The following is an 18,046-nucleotide window of genomic DNA, read 5'->3' on the forward strand; positions in this document are numbered from 1 at the left end:
CACAAAGCCATTAATCAGGTTGGGTGCTGTGTCCCCCAATGATAGGCACGGAGAAAAGGATTTTACGGTGAGTACACAAAAATCCCTATTTCTCCTTCGCCTCATTGGGGGACACAGACCATGGGATGTCTCAAAGCAGTCTTCTGAATAGCTGAGCGAATGCATTGGCTCTTGTGGCCCTGAAGGGGCTAAACCATGCCTGAGAACCTCAGGAAGAATGAATAGAGCGTCCGACTTACTGAAGAGCGCCTTCTTTTAGATGCTCTTCCTGAGAGCCTTCACTACATCCAGGAAAAGAAGAATTCATCCTTCCCAATGTACTGACGCTGGACAAAAGGAGAGAAGGACAATGACCTTATCATTAAGGTGGACAGACTAGACCACCGTGAACAAAAAAGAATGGAGACGGTTCGATGGCCGCCTTGTCCTGGTGGAAACCAGGAATGTAAATCGACAGGATAGTGTTACCAGTTCCGAGACTTGCCTGATAGACGACCCTGTGACGTCACCGCGACAAGAAAGGCTACTTTACAAGACAGAACTGGCAACGAGATGTCCTGCAACGGTTCGAAAAAGCGCCTGAAGAGCGCCCAGGATCAAAATAAGGGCCCCAGGCCTCTGACGGCATTCTATAGGGCGTACCACATGGGAGACCCCCTGGAGGGAATAGTCCTCACTCGCAGATTGGAAGCAATCCTGCGCTGGAATAAAACTGATAAGGCCAAGCTCTGGCCTTTGAGAGAGCTGATCGCCAAGCCTGATTCCAGGGCAGTCTAAAAAAAGAAAAAATTGCCAAAATGGAGGGAGCAAAGAAGACCGAGAACATCCATAGTCCCTGTACCATGCAAAAATGGTTATCAGGTGTGGTGATAGATATTAGCTGATGCAGGCTGCCAGGCGCTAATCATGGTGGGAAACCCCTGATGAGAGAGCCCAGCTTGAGATAGCCCCTGAGATCTCATGACAAATCGGACATTGGCAGGGCAAAACTGGACTATCCAGCAGTCACAACAGACATCAGCAACGAACTGCACCAACTCTGCATACCATGCCCAGCGTGGCCAAACTGGGGCGACTAGGATAACTGGAGTCCATTCCACCTTGATCTTCCTGATGACCGTCGTGAGTATATAAGGCGGGGGAAAACACATACGGAAGATGAAACTGATGCCACGGAGAGACCCGTGCATCCACCTCAATGGTCTTGGGATCCCGAGACGTGCTCTGAAATAGAATATCTTGGTGTACAATCTTTAAGCCATCAGAACCACAACTGAGTCCTTAAACGAATACAGATCTGACGAAAGACCTCCAGATGACACTCCCTTTGTCCCAAGGCAAGACTTTGACGGTTAGAAAAAAAACCTACGTCCAATTTCTCATGCTTGGGATATGCACTGCTGGGATTACTGAGTGGTTTTTCTCTGCCCATCGGAGAATGTGGGCTACCTCGCACATGGCCACCCTGCTGCGGGTACCCCCCTTGATAGTTGATGTATGCCACAGCTGTGGCGTTGTCCAACTGAATTCGTATGGTGACCCGCCAGGAGATAATGGAACTGCTGCCGGGCTAGACGGAACGCTTGGATCTCTAGGACATTGATAAGGAGGCTCAACTTCCGAGATGACTGGTATCCCTGAGCAGTGTGGTGACGGAAGATTGCTCCCCAGCTGAAAGACTGGCATCGGAATTCACCGCTAGCCATGAAACAGGAAGAAAGGATTTCCTCTGGTTGAGAGATGACCTCAATGTCCACCACCTGAGAGCCTGTCTGACCCATAGGGGCAAGCAGCAGTGGCAGTCGAGGGAGAACAGGTTTCTGTCCCAGGCTGCCAGATGAGCTTGCTGCAGGGGACAGAGATGCAGCTGGGCAAAGATGAAACTGAGTAAGGAGACCGCTTCCATTGCTTCCACCATTTTTCCCAGTACCCTCATGGCAAATCGGATGTAATGAGGGGATGAGTGGCAAGGGCTAGGAGCCTATCTCGAGAAAGAGTCACCAACCCATGGGAGGAGTCCAAGAGTCATCCCTAAAAAAGATATCCACTGGCCTGGAACGGGGGAAGACTTGCTTAAATTGATTAGCCAGCTCAGGCGAGAAAGAGTATCACAAGTGATACGAACGCACTCCGCACAATCCACCGTGTTGAGGGACAAAATGAAAACTCAATTTTGTTGTTGATACTGAAAGGGACGCCTAATCCTTTGTTAGGGAAGAAGTTTGTTCTTCCCTCCCGTAGCGTCAAGATAAGCTGATCCGGCTTCTCATCAAATAAATGCCCGCTCTGGCAAGGAAGAGATGTGAACGACTTTTTGGAGGCGGAGTCCGCTTTCCCTTTTCTCTAAGCCACAGTGACCTTCAGATCGTGATGGCATTTGCCGCTGACAGATTCGCAGTTAGCCATATCCAGAGGGGCGTGCACAAAATAATCCCCGGCCAGCGCGATCTGATTGGCTAGATCTGCTGTCACCGGGAAGTAATGCTGTCCTCAAAAGATTTGGTCAGAGTATCCGCCCAGGAGACCCTGAGGTTTCGAAACAGAACGAGCAAGGATTGTCTATTTTGACGATCCGTGGGATTTTTAATCGAGGATCCATCTGGCAAGGAAAAGAGGGTTTTGGACGCCAGACGAGATACGTGAGGATTCACCAGAAGGGAGCCAGCCCAGTCCTTCCTTAAATTCGGAGAGAAAGGATATCCCGTCCTATGGAGCTTTTGCCCTGTGAAGCGTTTATCTGACCGTTCCTAATGTCGGTGAACTATGTCCCCAACATATTCCCAGACACCCTATGAGGACGTTTGGATGAAGGACATCGAGCGGAGACAGAAACGTTGTCAACCTTCAAAGTTCAGTTGGCGGCCCCAAGGAAAGAATCCGGTGTCTAGAGACATGACCGACTCGTACTGAGGGTTTTGATAGCTACGAGCCCCTGGTGAGGGGGAGTGAGAAATGGAACTCACAGATACCGAGGTGCGAGAGGGCTCGGGAGACGTACCTAGACGTCTGGGTATTTTGTGACTGAGAACGGTCCCTGCTGGCCGACGGTTCCCTCGTAGCAGGGGAACCCTCTAACTCAGGCAGACAAATGCCCCAACCCGTGGAGGGGTCTTGAAGGGATTCAATCACTTTGGCCAGTGAAGCCATAGATTGCGACAGTGACGAAGCCCACTTAGCGGGACTAGGTACACTGGGGTCGGTAGCGGCGGGGGGGCTCCTGAGCGCATTTTAAATCATAGAGTGGTGAAATCTGTCCTCGGGGCGACGCCGTGTGGCAGGTGGTACATGAGGTTAAAAACACTGCATGTGTTTAGTTAGCCTTTATCGATGTCTAAAGGGCGTCGTCCGGGATCTGAACCCGGGACCTCTCGCACCCAAAGCGAGAATCATACCCCCTAGACCAGGGGTGGGGTCCCAGCAGAGAATGACATGGTGTACCCCGATGTCTCCCTGCTAATATGGCTTAATAGATGAGATTGCCAGGAAATTAGTGCAGCTGAAGGGCCAATATGTGTACTGCAGCTCAGTTCTTATCCAGGTCCTGCGTCCCCGACAGTCCTCCACGGTGGTCTGCGCTCCCTTGCTGGAGAAAAGATGGTTGCCGGTTATAGTGTGAGGAAGCTGCCGCCGATAGCCGGTTACAGTGTCCCTGTAGAGGATCACATGCAGGGCTGCCGCCAGGGAGCAAGTTGGCCGCAGAGAGTATCTGAGGGCACTTCTTGTTCTGAACGAGAAGCGCCAGTGAAGTGGGTGGAGCTGCCGTCGCGCCAAAAAGCCGGTGGGTGGAGCTTGAAGATTGCGGCCTAGCTTGGGCCGACGCCAGGGAGTAAATTTTTGGCGCTGGCCGGAACGCACCCGGCGGGCGGAGGAAGAGCATAGTGACACTCCCAAATCAAGATCCGAAGTGTGGCCTAGCCTTGGCCGACGCCGGGGAGTAAATCTTTGACGCCAGCCGGAACACTCCAAGTGGCCGTGCCTGGGCTGACGCCGGAGAGGAAATGTCCGGCACCAGTCTGAGCGCACCCGGCGGACCGCGGACGCAGCTTGGGGCACCCAGGGATGAGGTCCGGATTGCGGCCTAGCCTGGATTGATGTCGGAGAACAAATTTTGCGCTGTTAACCACGGACGGACACAGGACTTGGGCCCCCCTTTGCTACCCTTGACCCAGCCACTTACTGCTGCAGCTTCTTCACCGACCCTGCCAGGATTTGGATTCTTCATGCAGGTCAGGAGATGTAATTAGGAGTGGACGGTGCAGGAACACCCCCTCAATCCACGATCCCTTTAATCGTTAGGAGAAGAGGGACCGTCTGCCTCTTGTACCATCCGCTTTAACAGAGGTGGTGAAGTGGGGGCTGCTCAGATGCCAAAAAAGGGGCCGCCGTACATTCAAGGAGTTAAATCCTCTAGTATGGGACAGGGATGAATGTCCGGCATTATTCCTGGCTGCGGAAGAGGATACATGGAGGCAACACTCCACGTGCTCGTCCGATAAGGGTTTTGGGAGATCGGTGCCCTTTAAGGGACCCGTCGCCCCTAAAAAATCAGCCCAGACATGGCATCCCACGTCGCAGGAGAGGATACGGGGAGGCGACATTCCCCGTGTTCACCTGTTAATGGTTCGGGGAGATCGGAGCCTTGAAAGGATCCGTCGCCCCTTCATCCGAGGAAAAAGTAAAATCACAAATGTAAAAATGTAATAATAAAATAATAAAGAGTTTTTGGTCTGAAGACCTGACCCGTATGCCTCCTACAGACACTAAGCAAGAAATGGTTCTCTGGGAGCCAGCTTGAGGGTGTATACTGCAGAGGAAGATCTAACTTTCTTAGTGTCAGCCTCCAGGTGGCAGCAGCATAACACCCATGGTCTGTGTCCCCCAATGAGGCGAAGGAGAAAATAAAATAATAAACCACAATATTCCTTACCTGTCCGCAGAGAAGATAATCCATAATGTCCCACGACGATCCAGATCACTTTGAGAGCAGTCACATCAGTGATGTGACTGCTCTCAAAGACAGCCGGCTATACCCTGACAGGAGGTAATCGCTCCCGCAGTGTATCACTGTGCTGCCGTGAGAGAGTTCAATGGAGTTCATCAGCTGACTAGCTCCGGTGATCTCCCTTATGGCACCAGCACTGCGTGGGAAAGTTCTCACGCAGCGGTGCCCTAAGTGAGAACACCAGAGCTGATTAACTCTGGTGAACTCTCACAGCAGCTTAGTGATACACTGACAGGAGGTAATCGCTCCTGCAGTGTAAAGCCGGTGGCTGGGAAGAGCAGTAGCATCTCCCGATGTGACTGTTCTACACGTGAGATCGCCGTGGGACACTCTGAATTACCTGGACTACGGCGGACAGGTGAGTATATGTTGGTTTATTATTTTACATTATTTCTAGGAGACGAAGGCATTAGGGATTGGGCGTTAATGTGAGTATACTGCTTTTTTATTTGACTATGTATGTAATTTTACTACTTTTTTTTTTTTTTTTAACTGTGAGCACAGGCGCTGGCAGATGAGACTACGTCTCCCATTAGCGGCACCTGCTGTCACTGTTATCAGTGACAGCAGACGTAGCCCGATGAGAGCAGTAGTCACATCAGCCCACGCCTGTGGGTCACAGTTACAGCTGCGGGATTACGCTGACATCTGACTGCATGATCCCGCAGCGCTCTGACAGAGTCAGCGTTACCGCGGGTCGCAGTCACAGCTGCAGGGTCACGTTGACATCTGACAGCAAGATCCCGCAGCGCTGTGACCGACGGTCTTACCAGTCAGTGGTAGCGTTACCGCCAATAAGAACTACGGTGCAGGTGTTTCCCACGCTGTCACACAGATGAGAGCGTGGGAAACACCATAGAAAGCCGGTAAAATGAGAAACAAAAACTCAGCAAATCCGCAAACTTTTTTATACCTGCGTTTTTGCTGAGTATTTGACTGACCCAATTGAAGTCAATGGGTGCAGAAACACAAAAAGAATTGACATGCTGAAGAAAAAAAAAGCATTGCAAATATGGAGGGAAACTTATCATGTGCACAACAGTTTAGGATTGTCATTGAATTACCTTGCATAAGGATGCCATTTCATTTCTGGACTATTTCAGCGTGGAAAAAAAACGCCGCATCATGTGCACATAGCCTTAATATTGCTAGCATAAAAACAGTAGAGTACAGGCCACTTCTACTATCCCAATAATAACTAAGATTTATTTTTGTGTCATTTCTTGGAATATTAGTGTACAGGCAAAACAAGTATGAACCTGTTATAATTAACACATTTATTTATACTTTAGGATGTTTGAGAAATACCCCAAAGTAATTAATGTTTTGAAATCTTTAAAAAATTAAATATAAAAACAATGTACTGTAAAAGAAAGTAACAGAAGCTTCATACCTTTGAAAGCAATGACGAGTGAATCTTTTTCAAGACAAGATCCATTTCATAAAGCTTTGGGCCAATCAAATGGCTATGTGGGCCAGTTAAATGCCCAATGTGATCTAAATCCAGATAGTGAAGAATAAGCATTTCCCAGTCATTCCTCTTTAAAACATCATGTAAATGTCTGGTGACATTATCATCAACCTGAAAAATATTGATGTATAGAAGCAATATACAAATAAAACACTATTTATAATTAAAGTTGAGATAGGCATGTGAAAAAAACACAAACCACATACATGAAAATAGTTATGTTTAGCAGATCAACAAGCCATTCAAGAGGATGGCATGACTCAGATACTGGCTGAGTTATTGCAGTCAGGTATTTTTTATTCTGAAATGCTGTGGTGTTTCAGATAAAACATACTTTGAAAAGCCATTCCGGAACCATTTATCTTGGATGACTAGTCCGAGATGACAGAGGAACAGAACAACAAAGATTTCTAGGAAAACATGCCCCAGAATTGTTATGTTATAGGAAATAGATTTATACCAAAATGGACAGGTAAGTAGAGATGGAAGGTGCTCTTTAGAGTACCTCTGTGAAGTCAGAAACAAAAAATGATGTTGTCCCATCAAACTCCACAAAATGCTTTGGAAAAAGTTTTATCCACGTGTCGTCACCATAAAACATTATTCTTTTTCCAGCTTGCTTTGCCTGCCATATCAAGTTGTCTTCCAGCAGTTCAGCGGAGTTGTGGTTCATTACAATGTCAATAAACCCGGGTATACTACCTGTCATCAATGCCTGGAGACACAGAATAGGAAACAGGTCATAGAGCCGACAGAAAGTTAAACCAGCAAGGGACTGAAGAAGTAATGCTTAGGAATATAGTGGACATTTAAGAGGACTTTACAGGTGTTGTCTTACAGATCTCGGAAATAGGGGATTTTAATAGCTACTGCCGGATTCAAATTTCCCTACTACGGCATTTTTACATGAGTTGTCTTGATAAGACTGAATTTAAAGGGGTATTCTCTTTTCACTTTATACTATCACATTCTATAATTTAAAAAAAAAAACACACATACTCATTAAGGTGCCTTTTTTCCCCAGGCTAGAAGATCCATTTTCAGTACATAAATATATTAAAGGGGCCAATTTCTGTCCAAATTTCTACAAGGCCCTAAACTGTTTTACATTGACCTTAGATGGGGTTGTCCTGTCCAAAATGTGACTGCAGACTTATGAAACCTCCAGCGCCTGCAGTGCACTGTGGGGATTCACCGGTTTCTGAGTATGTATGTGTACTACATACTCCTGGTCAAAACAAGTGAAAGTGGTCTCCCTCCATACAAGTGTACCTCCAATCGATATAATGGTCCCTCCACACTATACGATGGCCCTTTAAATAGTCCCCCAAACAATATAATTGCCCCCACATAGCACTCCAAATATTTAAATGGTCCCTACCTGGCCCTTCAAATAGTATAATGGCCCACACAAAGTTCTCATTAAAAAAAAGTTTCAGGTTTCTGCTCTGAAGATGCTCTCTACTTCATAAGTGAATGGGAAGGCTAAAATTACATCCAGGTTTTATTTGTTAGCGGGTTTCTTGCCAGTGTCTCTGCTTCAAAAACTGCTAGCGGTTTCTTTATTGTTCAATGTACATGTTAGCACCGCTCCCGCTGCCATACTCACCGCTCCTGCTTCTGCCCCGACTCTCTCCTCTGACGCGTCCTGCACGCGCGCCTCCGCTTCCCTTGCTTTCCGGCGACCGGCGTCCCGACGTTCTCCTCCACTTCCCTCGGCCGCGCGCACTGTGCCTCTGCGCACGCGCCGGAGGGATAAGCCGCACGCTGCTACCGGCAGCCACCTGTCTGCCGTGACCTGACCCGGACCGGCCCCCCGACCTATCAGAGGCCACCACCAGGTATTTCAGGCCGCCCTCCCTTAGTGGAGGCGCCTGACTATTGAGTTGCCTCTCGGTTGTCTAGGCCGTGCTCCCTGCTGCTTGTTCCTTGCTAGCTGCTCTCTAGTTTATTCCTTGTGTTTTGTGCCTCCTGTTAGTTCCTGTGTCCTCAGTGTTCCTCTGTCCCTCTGGTCGTTCCTCCTGCCTAACCCCTGTGTCTCCTTCCTTTTCAGTTCGCCTCTTCCTGGACCCCCGCCTTCCTCCATCCTTCTCCTCTTCCGCAGTCGCTGGACCCTGGTCACCCTGGTTCCTCTCTGGACCTTCCTCTGTTCCTCATCACTAGTTCACCCTCCTGAGCCGACCCCTGGTCCTGGCTGCCGTGGCGCTAGAACTTCCCGAGTCTGTTCCCTAACGGTCCCTGTATAGGGGTCGGTCCACTTGGTGCGCTCGCTCGGGGAGAGCTCGGCGCCACGGTCCAGTGGGTCCACTCTCGTCACCTGTGTCCACAACGTAACAGTATAGTCAGGCCATGGACCCCGCCGGGGCCGCTACCCAAAAGGAGTTGGTTTTCCTTAGGGAGAACCAGACCCGTATTATGTCTTTCATGAAGACCATGGATTCCCGCTTGTCGGCCTTGCAGGCCGCTGATCCTGGTAACGCCTCCCAACTTGCCAGCCTCCAGCAGGAGCTGGTTCAACAACGGGACACCCAATCCCATATTCTTTCGTATATGGCTTCGGTCGACGATCGGCTGCTTTCCCTTCAATCGGCCGCCGGACGCGATTCGTCCCGCAGTTCAGATCCCGGACCCTCTCCGCCTCCCAGGCTTGGTAGACCGCCTCGGTATGGCGGCGACCCCAAGTTGTGCAGGGGCTTCTTGAATCAGTGCAGGTTGCACTTCGAACTCCTGCCCCAACAATACCCCACCGATCGGGCCAAGGTTGCCTTCATTGTCTCCCATTTGGAGGGAGAGGCACTCTCCTGGGTAAATCCCCTGTGGGAGCGGGACGATCTCGTGGTCTCCAGTCTCCAGACCTTCACTGACACATTCCGTAGGGTCTTTGACGAGCCCGGACGGTTGGCTTCCGCCACGGAGTCTCTTTTTTGCCTCTCCCAGGGCGCTCTTACAGTCGGACAATACGCCATCCGGTTCCGTACCTTGGCCTCCGAGGTAGGGTGGAATAACGAGGCTTTGGTTGGGGCCTTCTGGCGTGGCCTCTCAGGCAAAATTAAAGATGAGCTGGCAGGGCGAGACACCCCAACCTCCTTGGAGGATTTAATTTCGTTGGCCACACGCATCGACCTTCGGTTCCAGGAACGCGCTAGAGAGACTGGTAGGGACAGGAGACCGCTGAGACCATCTGCTTCTTTTCACTGGCCGTCCAGCCCACATCCGCCTGGGGCATCCTCCAGTCCGGCGTCTGAGCCAATGCAGGTGGATCGGGTCAAGTTGGCAGAACGGCGCCGTAAGGAGAGAATGATGGAGGGTCTGTGCCTGTATTGCGGCAGCGCGTCCCACTTCTTACGCTTCTGTCCTGAGAGACCGGGAAACTCCTCCACCTAGGGCAGGTAAGAGAGGCCGATCTAGGTGTGTCTCACTCCTCTCACCCCCTTACCCTTTCAGTTCAGTTGGTTTTGGGTCGGAGACGTGGTTCGGAGGTGGCCTATGTGGACTCGGGCGCGGCAGGGAACTTCATTAGGTTGAAGGAGGTAAAGAAGTATCGGATTCCTGTGGTCTCTCTGAAGACTCCACGTGTCATCGCCTCAGTAGATGGTAGACCCCTACGTGAATCCGTGTTCCTGGTAACAGAGGAGGTGTGTCTGCAAATTGGGGCCTTGCACCAGGAGCGGATCGCGTTCTACGTCCTCCCCAACCTTTCCCATGCTGTGCTGCTTGGTCTTCCGTGGCTTAGGACTCATGAACCTGTCTTGGATTGGCGTTCCGGTGAGGTCCTCCGCTGGGGGCATCCCTGCCAAGAGAAGTGTCTGGGGCCTGTCCGCCCGGCTAACCCTCCACCAGCCTCCTCGGGTCCCGAGGCTCTTCCAGCCGCATACTGGGCTTTCTCTGACGTATTTGACAAGAAGGAGGCAGAGGTTCTTCCTCCGCATCGCCCGTATGACTGCCCTATTGATCTGCGACCCGGGACCACTCCGCCCCGAGGGCGAATTTATCCCTTGTCCCCTGCAGAGACTACGGCCATGTCCGAGTATATTCGTGAGAATTTAGCTCGAGGGTTCATACGGAAATCTTCTTCCCCGGCCGGAGCCGGGTTTTTCTTTGTAAAGAAGAAAGACGGTTCTCTCCGTCCTTGTATTGATTTCCGGGGCCTGAACGACATTACTGTGAAGAACAAATATCCGTTGCCTCTCATTCCTGAACTCTTTGACCGGTTACGGGGAGCCCGCATTTTCTCAAAGTTGGATCTACGTGGGGCTTACAACCTCATCCGCATTCGCCCTGGTGACGAATGGAAGACCGCCTTTAACACCCGGGACGGGCATTACGAATACCTGGTTATGCCCTTCGGTCTCTGCAATGCTCCCGCGGTCTTTCAGGAGTTTGTTAATGATATCTTCCGAGACTTGTTGTACTCCTGCGTGGTGGTATATCTGGACGACATCCTTATTTTTTCCCCGGATCTGGCGTCCCATAGGAGGAGTGTTCGTATGGTCTTACAACGTCTGCGGGAGAATCGCCTCTACGCGAAGCTTGAGAAGTGTCTCTTTGAGCAGTCTTCCTTGCCTTTCTTGGGCTACATCGTTTCAGATTCTGGGCTGGAGATGGATCCTGAGAAACTGTCGGCTATTCTTCGATGGCCTCGCCCTGTGGGGGTCAAGGCGATTCAAAGGTTCCTCGGCTTCGCCAACTATTACCGTCAATTTGTGCCACATTTTTCGTCCATCATCAAACCCATCTCCAGTCTCACTCGCAAGAGCGTCAACTCCTCGTCCTGGCCTCCGGAGGCTGAAGAGGCCTTTTCCTGCCTGAAGCAAGCCTTCGCGACCGCACCTGTTCTACACCGACCCGAGGCTAATAAGCCATTCATCCTGGAAGTAGACGCCTCCTCCACCGGAGCAGGTGCAGTGCTCTCACAGAGGTCCCCGTCCGGCCGCCTGATTACCTGCGGGTTCTTTTCAAAGGCCTTCTCGCCGGCTGAGTGTAACTACGCCATCGGGGATCGCGAGCTGTTGGCCATAAAGTTGTCGCTCGAGGAGTGGCGTTACCTCCTTGAAGGCTCGGTCCATCCGTTTACCATCTTTACCGACCACAAGAACCTTGCATATCTCCAGTCAGCCCAGAGACTTAACCCTCGGCAGGCCAGATGGTCCCTCTTCTTTGGTCGGTTCGATTTTGAATTGCGTTTCCGTCCCGGGCCAAAGAACATCAAGGCGGACGCATTGTCCCGGTCTCTGCAGCCCGCTGATCTGATGGAGGAACCATCTCACATTATCGATCCCGCTAAGATCATCACTGTGGCCCCGGTGAGACTGATTACTCCTCCTCCCGGCAAGACCTACGTCCCAGATGCTGAAAGAGAAAAGGTACTGCATTGGGGACATTCCTCGAAAGTTTCCGGACATGTCGGAGTCAAGAAGACATTTGAGCTCATCGCTCGTTTTTACTGGTGGCCCTCACTCCGCCAGGATGTGACAGACTTCACGGCCTCCTGTCCCTCTTGCGCCAAGGTCAAGATTCCTAGGCGACCACCCGCCGGCCTTCTGCTTCCTCTCCCGATTCCTTCGGTTCCATGGCAACATATTGGTTTGGATTTCATCACGGATCTGCCCAAGTCTTCCGGATCTACGACTATCCTGGTAGCTGTTGACCGCTTCTCCAAGATGGCCCATTTTGTTCCTCTACCTGCGCTGCCCTCCGCTCCAGAGTTGGCGAAGATTTTTATCCAGCACATCTTCCGCCTCCACGGCTTTCCACAGCATATTGTTTCCGATCGAGGGGTACAGTTCACCTCTCGGTTTTGGAGGGCCTTGTGTAAACTTCTAGAGATAAAACTGGACTTTTCATCCGCATACCATCCCCAGTCCAATGGTCAGGTTGAACGCGTTAATCAGGTACTAGCGTCCTACTTACGGCAGTTCTCTAACGCTCATCAGGATAACTGGGTCCATCTACTTCCCTGGGCAGAGTTCTCCTACAATAACCATCCCAGCGAGTCATCAGCCAAGTCTCCATTTTTCGTAGTCTTTGGCATGCACCCTGGAGTTCCTCTACCTTTGTCCGGTTCCTCCGGTGTGCCTGCAGCCGACTCCCTGACCCAAGAGTTCTCTCGGATCTGGTCCGAAACTAAGGAGGCCCTCCAGAGGTCGGGGGAACACATGAAGAGGCACGCTGACAAAAGACGCTTGGATGCTCCCAACTACCTCCCAGGTCAACAAGTTTGGTTATCGGCCAAGTACATTAGGCTAAAGCTCCCTTCCTACAAGTTGGGACCGCGCTACATTGGGCCTTTCAAGATTCTCAAACGTCTGAACAACGTATCTTACAAACTGGAGTTGCCTGCGTCGCTTCGGGTCCCCAACTCCTTCCACGTCTCCCTCCTTAAACCGGTTGTCCTGAATCGGTTTCACCCGGCCCCGAACCTTTCTCCTCTTCCTGTTACGTCTGATGACGTCTTCGAGGTAAAAGACATCCTGGCCTCGAGAAAAGTTAGAGGTAAAACCTTTTTTTTGATCGACTGGAAGGGTTTTGGTCCCGAGGAGAGATCCTGGGAGCCGCAGGAGAATATCAATGCTCCTCGCATTCTTAAGAGGTTTTTAGCCAGACGCAGTGGAGGGGAGTGTAAGAGAGGGGGTACTGTTAGCACCGCTCCCGCTGCCATACTCACCGCTCCTGCTTCTGCCCCGACTCTCTCCTCTGACGCGTCCTGCACGCGCGCCTCCGCTTCCCTTGCTTTCCGGCGACCGGCGTCCCGACGTTCTCCTCCACTTCCCTCGGCCGCGCGCACTGTGCCTCTGCGCACGCGCCGGAGGGATAAGCCGCACGCTGCTACCGGCAGCCACCTGTCTGCCGTGACCTGACCCGGACCGGCCCCCCGACCTATCAGAGGCCACCACCAGGTATTTCAGGCCGCCCTCCCTTAGTGGAGGCGCCTGACTATTGAGTTGCCTCTCGGTTGTCTAGGCCGTGCTCCCTGCTGCTTGTTCCTTGCTAGCTGCTCTCTAGTTTATTCCTTGTGTTTTGTGCCTCCTGTTAGTTCCTGTGTCCTCAGTGTTCCTCTGTCCCTCTGGTCGTTCCTCCTGCCTAACCCCTGTGTCTCCTTCCTTTTCAGTTCGCCTCTTCCTGGACCCCCGCCTTCCTCCGTCCTTCTCCTCTTCCGCAGTCGCTGGACCCTGGTCACCCTGGTTCCTCTCTGGACCTTCCTCTGTTCCTCATCACTAGTTCACCCTCCTGAGCCGACCCCTGGTCCTGGCTGCCGTGGCGCTAGAACTTCCCGAGTCTGTTCCCTAACGGTCCCTGTATAGGGGTCGGTCCACTTGGTGCGCTTGCTCGGGGAGAGCTCGGCGCCACGGTCCAGTGGGTCCACTCTCGTCACCTGTGTCCACAACGTAACAGTACACTACCGTTCAAAAGTTTAGGGTCACTTAGAAATGTCCTTGTTTTTGAAAGAAAAGCACAGTTTTTTCCAATGAAGCTAACATTAAATGATTCAGAAATACACTCTATACATTGTTAATGTGGTAAATGACTATTCTAGCTGCAAACGTCTGGTTTGTAATGCAATATCTTCATAGGTGTATAGAGGCCCATTTCCAACAACCATCACTCCAGTGTTCTTATGGTACTTTGTGTTTGCTAACTGTGTAAGAAGGCTAATGGATGGTTAGAATACCCTTGAAAACCCTTGTGCAAGTATGTTAGCACAGCTGAAAACAGTTTGGCTGATTAGAGAAGCTATAAACCTGACCTTCCTTTGTGCTAGTTGAGAATCTGGAGCATTACATTTGTTGCTTCCATTTAACTCTCAAAATGGCCAGAAAAAAAGAACTTTCATGTGAAACTTGACAGTCTATTCTTGTTCTTAGAAATGAAGGCTATTCCATGGGAGAAATTGCCAAGAAAATGAAGATTTCCTACAACGGTGTGTACTACTCCCTTCAGAGGAGAGCACAAACAGGCTCTAACGAGAGTAGAAAGAGAGGTGGGAGGCCCCGCTGCACAACTGAGCAACAAGACAAGTACATTAGAATCTGTAGTTTGAGAAATCGACGCCTCACAGGTCCTCAACTGACAGCTTTATTAAATAGTACACGCAAAACGCCAGTGTCAATGTCTACAGTGAGGAGGCAACTCTGGGATGCTGACCTTCAGGGCAGAGTGGCAAAGAAAAAGCCATGTCTGAGACTGGCTAATAAAAGGAAAAGATTAATATGGGCAAAAGAACACAGACATTGGACAGAGGAAGATTGGTAAAAAGTGTTATGGACAGACAAATCCAAGTTTGAGGTGTTTGGATCACACAAAAGAACATTTGTGAGACACAGAACAACTTAAAAGATGCTGGAAGAGTGCCTGACGCCATCTGTCAAGCATGGTGGAAGTAATGTGATGGTCTGGGGTTGCTTTGGTGCTGGTAAAGTGGGAGATTTGTACAAGGTAAAAGGGATTTTGAATAAGGAAGGCTATCACTCCATTTTGCAACGCCATGCGATACCCAGTGGACAGCGCTTGATTGGAGCCAATTTCATCCTACAACAGGACAATGACCCAAAACACACCTCCAAATTATGCAAGAACTATTTAGGGAAGAAGCAGGCAGCTGGTTTTCTATCTGTAATGGATTGGCCAGCGCAGTCTTCAGATCTCAACCCCATTGAGCTGTTGTAGGAGCAGCTTGACAGTACGGTACGCAAAAAGTGCCCATCAAGCCAAACCAACTTGTGGGAGGAACTTCTGGAAGCATGGGGTAAAATTTCTCCAGATTACCTCAGCAAATTAACTGCTAGAATGCCAAAGATCTGCAATGCTGTAATTGCTGCAAAAGGAGCATTCCTTGACGAAAGAAGTTTGAAGGAGAAAATTATTATTTCCAATAAAAATCTTTTTTTCAAACCTTGTCAATGTCTGGATTAGATTTTAAATTCATTTGGCAACTCATTTGACTAATAAAAGTATGAGTTTTTATGGAAAACACAAAATTGTCTGGGTGACCCCAAACTTTTGAACGGTAGTGTAGATAAAAAATGTCTGGCAAACAATGAAAGCTTTCAATGAAAAGCATCAAATAAGCGCAATAAGAACAACCAAACAAAAAGAAACACTAAAACTGCAGGGATTACAGGGATTAAAAATAACGTTTCCTGAATCGCTTTTCTTTTAGAAAAATTCTAATCTGTGTGAGGCAGTGACCCGTTACAGCTAGGGGGCGCTGTATGCGCTCCTCTGGATACGCTTGGAGGCATAACTGTGATGGTGAGACACTGACCAGTGTCGTGATGAATGGCCGGTATGTATCACAGAAGTGGGTGGCCCTGTGATGGAAGCCCTGGGCGTGTTTTGCTCACCAGATCTACTGCTGAGGGACTTGCTTTACATTGGGAGGCTTCCAGGTGACTTGGAGAGTTGGGTGGGTCCAGTCACCTACATCAGCACTCAAGGGGGTGTGTGTCTGAACACCCAAGATGAAGAGTGTGTGTGGTTGTGTGTTTGAGGACCTGCGGTGATGTCACGATCACCAGATCACCAGACTAGCCATGTGATACCTGGGAGTGGTTACAACTATGCAATGGAGGTGTGTTTGGCACATGGGAGTAGAGTGTGGTGGGAGTCTGTCAGTGTGGACAGATTTCCATGTGTCCATGCTGGACACTACAGAGTGGTCTGTGTGCAGTGAAGGAGAAGTCTCCCTGCGTGTGTGGCTCCAGACCAAACCTGCTTGCTGGACCTCACACAGCCTGGGGAAAGAGTGCTGGCTAGTCTGAGCCAGAGGAAGGAGGTCTTTGAGATACCTCCCAAGTGGACGGTCTGATAACCGTGAGTGATACTGACCAGGGTCAGTAAGAGACTGTGTTTTCCTATAGAGCTGAATGTGTAACAGACATTGTACTTGCGGCTGCATACTACTTGGTTCCTGAGGAGCGGTTTATGTTGTTTACTAATAAATCAAATGGACCTTTTTTAACCCTGAGTGTCCCAGCGTATGCCTCAGCGACCAGCAAAGTGAGTGTCCCCCAACACACTCCGTAAGCGCTGCACTACACCTGCCTGAAAAAAACATGTTGCTCACATATACCAATACAACAGTTTGCATACTTAGTAGCATTCAGCACCGCCAAACATTGCATTGAACAGTCAATACTGCACCGTTCAGTTGGTACTGTGTGGCACAATCGCAAGCAGTGCCGCTATAGTGGGAAACTGGCACTTCATGCATGTAATGGGTAATCCAGACAGAGAGAGATACTTTGTATAGCCTCTCTGTCCCCACTAATAGCTGATAGTCCTGAACAAAAGACCCCAATACATTAGCAAGTGCAAACAAATGTGTACTAACCTTAATACGAGGCATTGTCACAGTGGGGGCTGCGGCCTTTGCAATATAGCTGAGGCTTGACCCCTTTTCTATAAGTTGTCTTGTATAAGGCATGTGTTCTTTGCCTTTGACACCAAATACGAAGTCCTGTCTCAACATATCTATGAGAAGAATGACTACTTTCTTGAAAACTGGATGGGGAAGTTGGGTCCAGTTTGATGCTTTACCTGAAAAGGAAAAATAAATTTAATTTTCTTTCCACTTGTTTACCCTTTAACCCCTTCAGCCCCCAGCCTGTTTTCACCGTCCTGACCAGGCCACTTTATGTGGTATGTGACTTTTGGAGCGCAAAATTGGCTGGAAGCAATAGCGGACACAATGTCGCGTTTGCAGAGCTCCCCACAAGTGTTCCCATTTTGGAAACTACACCCCACTGAGGAACTTATCTAGAGGTGAGGTGAGTACCTTGAATTCACAGGTGCTTCACAGAATTTTATAACACTGAGCCGTGAAAACGAAAAAAATACATTTTCCTGTAAAAACGTTCCAAGTGAATGGGTCTGTACACGTCAGTGTGTTTCCATGGACCGTGTGTCTGTAGGGTCGGTGGGCCGAGCTGGGGGGCGGTCCCACTTCTTACCACACAGAGACGAAACAGAGACAACATGGAGGCAAATTCAGGGTGCAACAGGTCCAAGCTTTATTCTCTGGCCGTCCACTTGACAGCCTCCACAGTATACCGCACTTCAAAGCAATACACTTTACTTCGCTTCCCTTGTCGGCCCTCTGTTTCCAGAGCCGCTTCTCACACCGTACCTTATGCTGGGGACGTGTCTGCACACACCGTCCCTTCCTCACTCGTCGACGCTTCTGACAGGTCCGTCACTGTGGCCGCCTTAGGCCCGTAAACCAACAGCGCTTCCACTGATCAGTCGTCGTGTCAAATATGGTGTCTCACACCCAGTGCCTCGTCCCTTCTGCGGTTCTTTCTGTCAGGACCACCCCCCTGACGTTCTCTCTCCTCAGTCCCCCTGGTTTTGATTCTCCTCACAGCGTACAGACTGTCGCAGTCCACCTGTCACTGGAGCTCCCCCTGGGGACTGGAACCTTCTGGAACCCTCCCTCAGTATTTATAGCTCTCCCGGTCCCCTGTCACTGTAACCACGCCCCCCATGACCAACGGTTTCTAAAGCCCTAAGCTGTTGTCAAGTCCTTTGCTCACACTCCTCCCTGCCATCTAATGGTCAACCCAAGGTACTGCACG

The 18,046-nt window shown here is 50.1% G+C and overlaps 1 protein-coding gene across 1 annotated transcript in view; it reads right to left on the minus strand.

Moving 5' to 3' along the window:
• The window catches only part of LOC141047472 (GPI ethanolamine phosphate transferase 2-like), a 98,653-nt gene extending 81,647 nt beyond the window's left edge, over positions 1 to 17,006 (minus strand). The window contains exons 1-3 of the mRNA XM_073542583.1: positions 16,804 to 17,006; positions 6,979 to 7,188; positions 6,396 to 6,584 (exon numbers count right to left, since the gene is read on the minus strand). Coding sequence (XP_073398684.1) covers positions 6,396 to 6,584; positions 6,979 to 7,188; positions 16,804 to 16,941 — 537 coding nt within the window. The 5' untranslated portion in view covers positions 16,942 to 17,006. The remainder of the gene's footprint in view (positions 1 to 6,395; positions 6,585 to 6,978; positions 7,189 to 16,803) is intronic.
• Between the last annotated feature and the right edge of the window lie 1,040 nt (positions 17,007 to 18,046).

The sequence above is a fragment of the Dendrobates tinctorius genome, unplaced genomic scaffold, assembly GCF_039654945.1.
Source record: "Dendrobates tinctorius isolate UK_male_01 unplaced genomic scaffold, ASM3965494v1 ptg000127l, whole genome shotgun sequence".
Classification (NCBI taxonomy): Eukaryota; Metazoa; Chordata; class Amphibia; order Anura; family Dendrobatidae; genus Dendrobates; species Dendrobates tinctorius.